This window comes from Teleopsis dalmanni, chromosome 2, assembly GCF_002237135.1.
Source record: "Teleopsis dalmanni isolate 2A chromosome 2, ASM223713v2, whole genome shotgun sequence".
In the NCBI taxonomy this organism is placed as follows: domain Eukaryota; kingdom Metazoa; phylum Arthropoda; class Insecta; order Diptera; family Diopsidae; genus Teleopsis; species Teleopsis dalmanni.
The window spans coordinates 240,161,761-240,174,885 of NC_051847.1; the positions used below are offsets into that span (position 1 = coordinate 240,161,761).

General features: G+C 25.1%; 3 protein-coding genes across 3 annotated transcripts; all 3 read left to right on the forward strand.

Moving 5' to 3' along the window:
• The first annotated feature begins 4,263 nt into the window (after positions 1–4,263).
• Positions 4,264–8,931, forward strand: LOC119677114. The gene is made up of 4 exons (XM_038088380.1): positions 4,264–4,299; positions 8,321–8,476; positions 8,554–8,718; positions 8,776–8,931. The coding sequence occupies exons 1-4, from the start codon at positions 4,264–4,266 to the stop codon at positions 8,929–8,931; spliced, it is 513 nt and encodes a 170-aa protein (XP_037944308.1).
• Positions 8,932–10,006: 1,075 nt separating this feature from the next.
• Positions 10,007–10,609, forward strand: LOC119677115 (the record flags this gene model as incomplete). The annotated part of the gene is made up of 3 exons (XM_038088381.1): positions 10,007–10,150; positions 10,228–10,392; positions 10,454–10,609. Coding segments are annotated over 3 exons (465 nt in total), but the record flags the coding sequence as incomplete, so codon positions are not given.
• Positions 10,610–11,574: 965 nt separating this feature from the next.
• On the forward strand, positions 11,575–12,307 carry LOC119677116. The gene is made up of 4 exons (XM_038088383.1): positions 11,575–11,640; positions 11,696–11,851; positions 11,930–12,094; positions 12,152–12,307. The coding sequence occupies exons 1-4, from the start codon at positions 11,575–11,577 to the stop codon at positions 12,305–12,307; spliced, it is 543 nt and encodes a 180-aa protein (XP_037944311.1).
• Positions 12,308–13,125: the final 818 nt, after the last annotated feature.

The window sequence follows — 13,125 nt, forward strand, 5'->3', positions numbered from 1 at the left end:
GGTTATTGATTTGGGTCTAGACTGCGACACTGCAACGATATATTTTTTACGTCAATAGTTATTGGGAATAATTATAATAAATTTTTACGTTTGTTGGGCCGACAAGATGTTTGGCTAGGGACTCCTGCAGGCGATAGAATAGTTCTATTAAAGTCGTAGTGCTCTCCATATATTTTTATTATTACTTAGTAATCATTAATATAATAAATATGTTTAAAACAATTTAATCATGAAACAGAATTGGAGAGAAAGATTGGAGAAGATAAAGAGAAATAGAAGCAGAGAGAGAATGAAGAAAAGCAGAGAAAAAGAGAATACAGGAATTCCATACTAAATCGAGCTACTACTTTGTTTAAATTTGACAAAAGCACTTCACTCTTGATTAGTATTAGAAAGATTAGCTGATATAGTCGACTTCGAATTAATGTAATTGATAGAAATATGCATCTAAGATATTTTCATTAATAGTACTTTTTTAAATTATTGAATTTTTGATATATATTATTTAAGCTATATATATATATTAAGATATATATTATTATTTATATTATTTGGTAGCTTTTATGGATATAAAACTAAGGTTACAATCAAAACAATATCAAATAAACTGCAAATAACTATTCATAGATGTTAGTGAATAACTCTTGACGTTTCTTTCAAACATACTTAATATTAGTATTTTATTATGTATGAGAAAGTTTGGATAGATTGATTACATTGAATGGGAATCAAGATAAGGTATGTATTATATAAATACACTATATGTAATATTTTTTAATTAATTAATTATTTTATTAACTAATTATTCAATTAATATTTTAATAATATTAATATTTCTCTAATTAAATTTTTTATTAAAAGTTGTTACTCATACGCAGTGTTGTGTTCTGAATTTCATATTAAATCTTTTTGTTGCATTTCACGTTTATAACGTGAATTTTATTTAATATTATTAAAAAATTTTTCATGAAATCTAAAACTGTTATTCAACTTACATTTAAAGAAGATTTTGCTTTTCAATAGAATTGAGAAAAATATTTTGCAAAAAGTATTTATGGTTGTGCATTTTAAGTTTCTCTCGTCGATCTCATAAGGACTTATTACATATTATTATCTGTAAAAATGCACAGTGTTCCATTCCATTTCCATTTTCCATTCAACGAACTGAATTGAGGGATTTGTAGTTTACTAACGATTCCTAGTATTCAGTTTCATAAATAACGGAAAAATGAACAAATTTTAAAATGCAAAATACAAGCTTACATGCATTGCGTTCAGATATGTGAAATAAATTATTATTTAAAAATTAATGTCAAAAACATGCAAAATTAAATACTTTAAATATATTGAAAAAGTACAAATTTTATAAAAATTAATAGAGAAGAAGCACTACAATATCTTCAACTCAAAGTGAATACATATGTAATAGTATGTAAAGGTATGCAATTTCATATTCTATTTGAAATATTTTTCTTTTAACTTAAAATAATTAATTTAGATGAATAATAATACACAAAATATTCATATTGGTAGTAGATATATGTTTAGATTTATTATCTTAAAAAATATTTATCATGTAATATTTTATTATTTTCAATAATTAAATTTCTTCTTCATGATGAATATACATTCGAGTTTTTGATAAAATTAAGTTTTCTTTAAAATTTATTAGAAATATGTATTTTAAATCAGTTCGAAATAGTTGGAAGTTTATTCATAGTACGGTTAGAACTTTAACTTTTAGCTTGAATTGTGTCTCTCATTGAAAATTAACTAAAATATTTGAATTCCTAAAAATTCGCAAAAAACGAATTCTTTTTCGAATTCCTTGTTATCTAGAAATATGTGCTGAAGAAAATTTTTATGTTTCAATTTTGATTAAATGAATTAAATGTTCTCCGAAGTTAATGAAGAACTGAATAAATTTCAATATTTTGGAATGTGTTTTTACATATATTCGTATATTAAAAAATTTTCATTTATCACAAATACCAAATATATGGACGAAGTAAGTCAAAGTTTTAAATGATTGGTCAAGCTAACATAAAGAAGCCTTTCCTCGTCGGTTATTTATTTTTGAAAAACTGAGGTTAACTTTATGCCAAAGAGATAAAGTTAAAGAGATTAAAATATATAAAAATTTCACTATGTATAGGCAGAAAAATACAGTCCGTGTGACTTTTACATAAACATCTTCTTGAACGTTATGGATATTATCATTAACTTTATGTATAATATAAAGATCAGAGCGAGAACCGGTAGAACTTTATTTTCAATATTGCAAAAACGTAATCTCTTTGTAGACATCACTATATCACTCTTTTTATATATTATGCTGCATCCTTTCCTTGATCATCTTAATAGTGTAATAATAATATATTCAATAATAATTAGCTACTTATCTCAAGGTTTGATTGAAAAAAGTGGGCGATATGAACTTGCACTTGGGCTCAAGTATATACTTGTAACATATAGAGCAACTTTTTAGTCTAGAAGAGCAATTGAAATAGTATGTAGTTTGACTTGCATATAAATTTATGTAAACTGTGGATTTAAGGTGACAAAACGGGTCAATAAAGTAAACTCGAGATATTTTCATAAAGAGTGTATTAGCAAACGAAAGACAAAGGATTATTTATGCTCTTTCACGGGGTGTACTAAAAATATAGGTTAAGAAATCCTGAATCAATCTGTTATCAGTCAAAAATAAAGGTTTAACAGTTGTAACTTATCATTTAAAAGTTATCGCATCTCAAAATCAAAAAAACAGCAAAACGCCAAAAACTTTTTGCCCAATTCAATAACTTCATTCATTACTATACTATGTATATTTAATTACATTTTAATAAATTAAATTGCATTACTTTCTACTAATAATAAATAATGATATAATTAGCTTTCTTTTAAAAGAAAATTATAAAATTTATTATAAATTGGTTTAAATAAAGTGTTGAGTATATGAATTTAGTTTTGTTAATTACAAACATTTTGGTCTTATTTAAACATATTTGACAATTATTACTATGTTAAATTTTATTTTGATATTATATTGAATTAATGGAAAATAAATAATAAATGAAATATATAATTATAAAGTAATATGCTGAAATATTTCACTAATTGGTTTTTTGAATGCATTTGTGGTAGTTATTATAAGATAATAAATGCAGCAAATATTTATATCGAATGATATCAAATTGTACTAATATAATAAAAATAAATATAGGTGTTATTTTATAATTTAATTACAGTTAAAAATTTGTTTTAATTATATCAAACATGTCAAACACATTATTGTTGTTTATATATTTGTTGTTTAAAATCCCTAAAGTATAATTTTGTATGAAAAATATGAAACTAATTGCCATAAAATTCAATTTACAATACAGAAAACATATAATAGTTTATCATATTACATGGAGAGCAAAACAAAAAAACTAAAATAAATTTAAAATACAATAAAATTACCATAAAATGCAATTATTATTGTTTACCTAAAAACTTAAATAATATCAAATGAGAGTAGAAAAAATTTAATTAACTTCAAAAAATAAGAAAAGAAGGATTAAAGTTTTAGAAATTAAAAGCATTTGTTTTGTTTAATATAGTAAATGAAATTTATTTACCACAACAATTTAGATTTATTACATTTAGTGAACAAACTTTATTTAGCAGAAATTCAATTAAGTTAAAATTTAATTATATGCTACATCAAAGAAAAAATACATGAGAGATGATATTTTAATCAAACCGAAGTGCATGCAGAATGATTTTAAAATTTATTTTTTAATACTATTGCTTTTATTATATTATTTCAAAACATATTAAAAGGAATTAAGTGTATATAAATTTGTCCTTATATGTACCATGCATTAAAAAGGATATTGGACAGCTTATAAACTGCAATTATTATCGAGCAACATAACAAAACGAATCTATTTAGATTGTTTATTTGTCTATCTATTCTGTCAGTTAACAGGAATATTACTTTCTGAGTTTTGATCTGATTGAATAAAAATTCACTCAATTATAGACTTTTTATGAACCCAAGTCCAAATTTAGTGCACAAATGACTAAAAATAGTGAAATATTTTTGATAGTAATCAGACAAAATAAGTGATATAAATAATGTTAGATTAGATTATATATAAACAGGGTACCGACTCCTAACGGAGAGGACTACTGTGACCATAGTTGATCTTTTGTGTTGCTACAGACACTAATCGAACATAAGACATTCCGTCCTTCCAAATGAAAGTCAAAATGTCAGCCGTTGAGTATATCCTAATGTCAGAAAGAGTAAGTAATTCTTGATCCAGTGAGGTAATCCTGGCCCAGATCAAAGCTGGACAGTCACAGAGTATGTAATTGGAAATCTCGCCTGCTTCTAAGCCGAGTCGACAATCTAGCTCTTTGGACTGATCTATTTTGTTAAGGTAATAATGTAGTCCGTGGTGACCCGTTAAATATCCCACCAGCAACCTCAACTCTGTTCTGCTGAGGAAGAATGATTCAAATGATTTATGTTTAAATAGCTTTCGTTAAATTAGCTCAAACTTGAAAAGATTTGAAGTTAATCTTTTGTTCAGTTTAATTTAAAGACTACGTAAAATTTAAACTTTACATTTCTTGTAAGACAGAAAATTAAAATAATTTATCTATTCCAAATCGGAATCTTAAATCTTATATGTTAAGTCAGCAATAAATAAAGTTTTTAAACCTTATATTAGATTTTAAAGCAAAACACATCAAAACATCATCAATAAATATAGACTATAATACAATATAGACGATAGAACAAAGTGGATGACGTATCGTAATCCTGATGATGACTCTCACGGAGAGTCGAAATATAGAGTATAATAAAAAATATTAAACGTTTAATTATTTAACAAGAAGGAACTTACAGCTAGATTAAGGGACCTATTCTGTGCACTTGACAGAATTGTCAAATTCTTTAATAAAATTTTTGATTTTTATAAAGCAGAAAGCTTTTTGGTACTCTGGACACATCTTGACAAATTTCAAAGCTCAAGTACCTAGTGCTTCTCACCACACTATGGTGTAAAGTGTTTTGTATAAAAAACTATTCGTAATTGTTCGTAACTGTTCGTAATTGTTCGTAACTGTTCGTAAAAAATGCTAGTAAAGAGCACATATTTTAAGTTGCCAAAAGCATTTTTCATGCATTCAATTAACAATAAAAAATATTCTTGTAAAGAGAGCGTATATTTTAGTTAAGAATATTTGTCGTGCATGCAAAAAATAAAAAATGCTTAAAAATAGCATATTTTAATAGTTGTCAACAGCATTTATAGTATTGACAACTAACAAGGGCAACTAAAAGAGCTTTTTATTTATGTCACAGAATACCAAAACCTTTACAGTAGTCAATTTTGACAAGTGTCAATGTTTGACAATTCTGTCAAGTGCACAGAATAGGCCCGTAAAAATATATAAAAAAATATTTTCATAAACAGCTCCAAAAATAAATTTAAAAAATTTTATTATTTCTTATATTTAATTACACATAAATAATTTTTTGAGACTGCAAGTACCAAGGGTTGAATTCGTACCCTGCCATTTTTAAAACTCAGAGTCAGCGTTCTTTAGCCAGCTGACCTAAGCCGTACTTTTCACATATGTCCGAACTTGGTGCAAAATACAATAGTTTCTATTAAGTCAAGTAGTCACTTTCGTTAGAACTGACACTAAATTTAAATGTATTAAATAAATATATGTGTGAAAGGTATTGAAACTTCAACAACTACATTCAATCGTATATACACATATTGCATAATTTAAATTAAATATCTTATATGTAATTTCTATATGTAAAAATATGTTGTTTTAGTGCTTTTGTTTAAATAATTATAGTTGTGATTTATTTAATATGCTTATAACATATTAAATAACTAACAATACAACAAGGAGCCTCAATTGATATAAGTGATTTTAATATATTTAAGATTTTTATCAGTACATTTGAGTGCTATAAATGGATTTCTCTGTTTAGTTTTTAATATTTAAATTTTAATTACATTTTCATATGAATTTTGTGTTATTTTTATTATTGCAATGAAATTCCTGAAACACATTCGAAGTGTACACGCACATATTCGCCCCTCAACGCACAACTACATACATAAAACACACCTTTAGACAATGTACACACAGGATACTTGTGTGTTATCCTTTACATCTGAAAACCAAAACGTGCTTAATACTTTGCTGAGGTCATGATATGCTATTATATTTTATTAGATCAAGTTAGCATGCTCCAAGGATATTTTTTTTTCATTTTTTTTTCATTTTTGTTGCTTTACTCTTACATAGAGAAAATCGTAAATCCTATTTCTGTTAGTTTGTGAATTAATAATTCTCTAAAAAGCATTTTACCACTTAAACAGCAAAAATGCTTGTACATTCATGAAAACTTTACGTTTTTTATGCATTTATTTTCTTTGTACTTTGTATTCTCTCAGTTGTAGATTAACATGAACTTAGTAACTAATTTATCATAAGTCAAAGGTCATGGACACTGTTATTATTATTACCTTTATTCAAATTGTTTTGTTTAGGTTTTGTGTCCGTATGGTAGGCATACAATATCTTTGTAATTAGTTACCTTGTGGTAACATGAAACTTATAACTTTGTTAATGTTTTTGTTTTTTTTTTTTTTTGTTTTTTTTTGTAAATTAAAGCCACATTTGCTTAAGAGTAGTTATGGAAAATGGCTTTGTGAAACTTTTGTCAGATAAGCAATTTGCATGTTAACATTAAAATTTGCACTTACAATTTTTATTGCCTCTTCTTTGTGAAATATGTTTCGTGGGCGTATGAGTAACGCAATTCAGTAATGCTTAGCTGTTGCACATTCACTGCTCCTTATTTTTATGGTCTTCCCGGTTGAAAATACTGAATTTCAGCAATCAGACTTGGAAAGTTTTTGGCAGTAATATGGTTCAGCTGTTGCTTTGACTAGTTGGGCATGGAAAGTACTTTAAAAGCGTCATTAACAGGGTAACTAATATTTCATATTTAAACAAATTTCTTAAGGTGAGGTAATAAATGTCTGGAATGGGTTGATATGAGATTTTTAGGGTGTAGAAATAATTAGAAATTATTATAACCGTGATAAATAAATAGAAATATAAATATTACAAATAATTTAACAAGAAGGGGATTGCTTCAAGTTGACTTATTGTTGTAAAGTTTTTACCAAATATTTATAAATAATTATAGTAATAATATTTAAAATGTAGTATTTGTCTGCAACAACAAATAATGAATTTCAAAATGATTTATAATAATTTTTTTTAATAATACTGCAATTAATCTGCAATTATAATAAAAGCTTTTATTTAAAATTAAAATGTAATGATATTCATAATTATTACCTACTAAATAAATGAATTTCACTGCATAGTCTTTAAAAATACAGGCAGTTATTTTGTATGAATACTCTATTGCTCTAAAATAACATAATATTTAAACAAATGCATCTATTTACCAATTTCATCTAATTTAATTTATTAATTCAATTTAAATTTAATTGTAGGCTTTATTACTAAAATTTAAGTCTTTAATTAACATATATATATATTATATAAATGTATGTGTTTATGAAATTTCAGCATCGTTTTTCATCGGTTATGTACTTAATTGATGTAAATGCTCACTTAAGCTATTAGTCAAACGATTCAAATGAGACTAAAAGGTAATGATGATAAGAAGAGACTATAAACAACAATAACATAAAATAGAATATCAGTTACTAAAATAGTTATTACTGAAATTTTGTCTGTCAGTACTCCATAGAGATTTTAATCGATACACGTTTATATTAATAAAAATTTTGTTCAAAAATATTATATTTGCTTCGATAAACGTATAACACAAGAGACATTTCACTGCGCTACTCTATGGAGGGTAGAGAACCATATTATCTTTGTTATATTCTATATAACTATTTGATCGATTATAATTAATTAAGGAAATGAAGTCAAAATAATTATTGTTGACTGCGAATATTATCAATATAATAACTTTAATGATTCCACAAGAAATTTAAAAAATATTAAATGATTTGATCAATATACACAAAATAACTTTTAAAATATGAATTTTAGTTAAATAGCAAATTTAGTACAATATCAAGCTTTCATTGTAAAATTTCAGAAGAAAAATATTTCAATATGATGGCTTCGAATTTTTTGTTTAAAATTTTAATACGTGCTTCATTGTTCATATTCTTAGTACAGGTAAAATTTTTAATTATATATTTTTTAAAAATCTGAATTTTTGGTGATATTAAAGGCTGTCACCAAATTTGAATTTACAAATATTGTGTGTAAATCACTTGATAAGGAATTTTCCGATTTCGAATATTGTTTCTTAAAGTCGGTTAACCGCTCATATAAATATATGTCTTTAAAAGTTAAAGTCTACAAACTGCCAATAACAGAAATAAAGGTATGTTTAGAATATATATTTTCAATTACAATAATTCAAATATTGAAATTTGTATATAATTTTATTTCTTGATTTAGGTCCAATATGCTCTCTTAAAAAGGGCAAATGGTTACAAGCCATTTTTATACAACATAACATTCGATGCTTGCGAATTTTTACGATCGCCTAATAATCCAGTAACAAAAATAGCGGTCACTATGGTTAAGAAACATTCAAATATGAATCATACCTGTCCTTTTGATGTAGGTATTTTACTATTGAAGTTTTTAAAAAATATTTTATAATGTTTTATATCTCAGCATGATTTGATTGTGGAAAAACTTGATGCAAACTATGTGTCAAATATACTATCACGTTTACCTTTTCCGAATGGAGATTATGCAATCTATTCAACATGGTTTGCTTATGATATTCCACGGGCTGATGTCAATATATACTTAAAGGCTACAGATTAAACATTAATTTTTGAATTAATTATTGAATTATTATTGCTCTCCTGTATTTAAATTTATTTCAAATTAAATTTATTAAATTTTATTTTGCAAATACTTCTAAGTTCTTCCGACTACTTTATTGTCAACTATAAGTATTACTCCTTTATTACAGAATTCTGGTGTTCTATTTTTAAGAGTTATATTATATGTTATTTTTTAAATATAACAGTTTACTTTTTTAAGTTCAACTTCATTATATATTATATATCGACTATTACTTAAAGATATATAATATTTAAATAATTACTAATTTGATTTAATTTAGTTTATTAAATGAATTTATTATTATAGAACATTAATTTATATTTATTATAGAACATTAATTATTGTATAGATTATATATATGTATGTGTTTTTCATCGTCTATGTACTTATTCTATGTACTTACTTAATATAAATGTAAACGAAAACTATTAGTGAAATAATTCAAATGAAACTTTATATAAATAGCATTAGAACAAAACAGTATATCAGTAGTTGTTACTGAAATGTTCTCTGTCAGTCCATAGAGATTTTAATCGATACACGTTTAAATTAGTAAAAATTTTGTTAAAAAATATATTTCCCTAGATAAACGTCTAACACAAGAGACCTTTCACTAATCTACTTTATGGGGGGTAGAGAACCATATTATTTTTGATTACATTCTACATAAGTATTTGATCGGTTGTAATTAATGGAGGAAATAAAATCATAATAATTATTGTTGACTGCGATATAATAACTGTAATGATTCAACGAGAAATTTAAAACATATTAAATGATTTGGTCAATAAACACGAAATAACTTTCAAAATATAAATTTTAGTTAAATAGCAAATATGAGTTTTAGTTAAATAGCAAATTTAGTTACCATATTAAGCTTTCATCGTATACATTTTAAAAGAAATTATATAAATATTTGTGATGGCATCAAAAATTGTATATAAAATTCTAATACGTATTTCATTGTTCATATTTTCAGTACAGGTAAAATTCTTAATTATATATTTTTAAAATATCCTTATTGTTTATTATATTAAAGGCTGTTTCCAAACTTGAATTTACAAATATTGTGTGTAAATCATTTGATAAGGAATTTTCCGATTTCGAATATTGTTTCTTAAAGTCGGTTAACCGCTCATATAAGTATATGTCTTTGAAAGTTAAACTTTACAAACTACCAATAACAGAAGTAAAGGTATGTTTCGTATATATATTTCAAATAACAATAATTCAAAAATAATAATTTGTATATGATTTTATTTCTTCATTTAGATCCGATATGCTCTCTTAAAAAGGCTAAATGGTTATAAACCATTTTTATACAACATTACAGTAAATGCTTGCGAATTTTTACGATCGCCTAATAATCCAGTAACAAAAATAGCGGTCGCTATGGTTAAGAAACATTCAAATATGAATCATACATGTCCATTTAATGTAGGTATTTTACTATTGAAGTTTTTAGAAAATTTTTTATAAATCAATATCTATATCTCAGCACGATTTGATTGTGGAGAAACTTGATACAAACTATGTGGTAAGTTTACTATCACGTTTACCTATTCCGATTGGAGATTATGCAATCTATTCAACATGGTTTGCTTACGATATTCCACGGGCTGATGTGAACATATACGTAAAAATTACTGATTAACTTAAAATTTAACTTAAATATAAAATAAACATTAATTTTTGATTGAGAATTATTATTGCTGCCCTGTATTTATTTTTATTTCATATTGATTTTATTAAATTTTATTTTGCAAATATTTCTAAATTTTTCTGAATACTTTGTTTTCAAGTAGAGGTTTTACTCCCTTATTACAGAATTGTGGTGTTCAATTTTTGAAATAAGACAGTTTATTCTTTGAGGTCAACTTTATTATATATTATATATCAACTATTACTCTAAGATATATAATATTTAAACAATTGCATCTTTTTACCAATTTGATATAATTTAAGTAAATGAATTCAAATTTAATTACAGATTCTATAACTAAAATTTAAGACATTAATTAATGTATATATTATATATATGTATGTGTTTATGAAATTTTACCAACGTTTTTCATCCGTTATGTACTTAATTAATATAAATGTCCACGAAAAGTATTAGTGAAACAATTCAAATGAAACTTTAAATAAACAACATTAGTACAGAATATCAGTAGTTGTTTCTGAAATTTTGTCTGTCAGTAGTCCATAGAGATTTTAATCGATACACGTTTATATTAATAAAAATTTTGTTAAAAAATATTATATTTGCCTCGATAAACGTATAACACAAGAGACATTTCACTGCGCTACTCTATGGAGGGTGCAGAACCATATTATTTTTGTTATATTCTATATAAATATTTGATCGTTTGTAATTAATTAGGGAAATAAAGTCAAAATAATTATTGTTAACTGCGACAGTTATCGACATAATAACTTTAATCATTCAACGAGAAATTAAAAAAATATTAAATGATTTGGTTAATAAACACGAAATTACTTTCAGAATATAAATTTTAGTTAAATAGCAAATTCAGTGACAATATCAAGCTTTCATCGTATAAATTTCAGAAGAAAAATTTTTCATTATTTCAATTTTGTACTCAAACATAAACGACAATGATGGGTTCAAAATTTTTGTTTAAAATTCTAATACGCATCTCGTTGTTCATATTCTCAGCACAGGTAAAATTTTTAATTATATATTTTTAAAATATCTAAATTTTTGATGATATTAAAGGCTACTTCCAAATATGAATTTACTAATATTGTGTGTAAATCACTTGATAAGGAATTTTCCGATTTCGAATATTGCTTTTTAAAGTCAGTTAACCGCTCATATAAATATACGTCCTTAAAAGTTAAACTTTATAAACTGCCAATAACAGAAGTTAAGGTATGTTCTGTGTATATATTTTTCAATTATAATAACTCAAATATTGAAATATGTATATGATTTTATTTCTTGATTTAGGTCAGATACGCTCTTTTAAAACGGGCAAATGGTTATAAGCCATTTTTATACAACATAACATTCGATGCTTGCGAATTTTTACGATCTCCTAATAATCCAGTAACAAAAGTAGCGTTCACATTGGTTAAGAAACATACAAACATGAATCATACCTGTCCTTTTGATGTAGGTATTTTACTATTGAAGCTTTTAAAAAATATTTTATAATGTTTTATATCTCAGCATGATTTGATTGTGGAGAAACTTGATTCAAGTTATGTGGCAAATAAATTATCAGTTTTACCTATTCCGAGTGGAGATTATGCAGTCTATTCAACATGGTTTGCTTATGATATTCCACGGGCTGATGTGAACATATATGTAAAAATTACTGATTAACTTAAATATAAAATAAACATTAATTTTTGATTGAGAATTATTATTGCTGTCCTGTAAATTGATTTTATTAAATTTTATTTTACAAATATTTCTAAGTTTTTCTGACTATTTTCTTGTCAACTATAAATATTACTCCTTTATCATCTGATTTGATCTAGATATTGAGTGTACTAAGTCGTACTAGTACAGTTGGTCTAATATTAGCCTTATTATGAAAATATATGTGGATTAGCATTGTCAAAATAAAAAAAATAAAATAGCTTAACTCTTTATTTGATCGAGCTCTTTTTTTTAAAATATTAATTCAGTCGTATTAATTGCTGATACTGGAAGGGCAACGACGCTAGTTTTTTCATTCAGTTTATGAATCACTCATATTTTAAGATTTTGTTTTGAAATCAGCTGACAACGCATTCTGTAAAAGAATTATCTATTTCATTTTTATATATAGTTTCGTAGTGATGTTATAATTGCTAATATTCTTTAACCGACCCTTATTTGACCGATAAAATTTGAATCAATTTAATAGGTTTTTTATGGTCGACAAGAACGTGAAACAGCTGTCAAATCTAAATTTTCTGAATGAAATCGAGTCATTTATTTCGTTAATATTCTACATTTATGCTGTTTTTTGTTCATAATTTCTACTTAAATATATGATTTCAAATGCAATAATACTTTACTTTCTAGCTCTACGTTTTAAACGTCCACAGTACCTTCTCCACTATTTTGATGAGCAAGATCAAAATCCTCTCGCTATTCCTCTTTTTAACCGCGTCTTTCGTGACCCTGGTCACAAAGTATATCACTAGTCTCAC

Bases quoted from the DNA above. Each gene is read 5' to 3' on its own strand.
- LOC119677114 (XM_038088380.1), top strand. From the start codon at position 4,264: ATGTCAGCCGTTGAGTATATCCTAATGTCAGAAAGA. The intron at 8,477-8,553 runs GTATGTTTAGAA...TTCTTGATTTAG, and splicing joins TGCCAATAACAGAAATAAAG to GTCCAATATGCTCTCTTAAA. The intron at 8,719-8,775 runs GTAGGTATTTTA...TTTATATCTCAG, and splicing joins ATCATACCTGTCCTTTTGAT to CATGATTTGATTGTGGAAAA.
- LOC119677116 (XM_038088383.1), top strand. From the start codon at position 11,575: ATGATGGGTTCAAAATTTTTGTTTAAAATTCTAATACGCATCTCGTTG. The intron at 11,852-11,929 runs GTATGTTCTGTG...TTCTTGATTTAG, and splicing joins TGCCAATAACAGAAGTTAAG to GTCAGATACGCTCTTTTAAA. The intron at 12,095-12,151 runs GTAGGTATTTTA...TTTATATCTCAG, and splicing joins ATCATACCTGTCCTTTTGAT to CATGATTTGATTGTGGAGAA.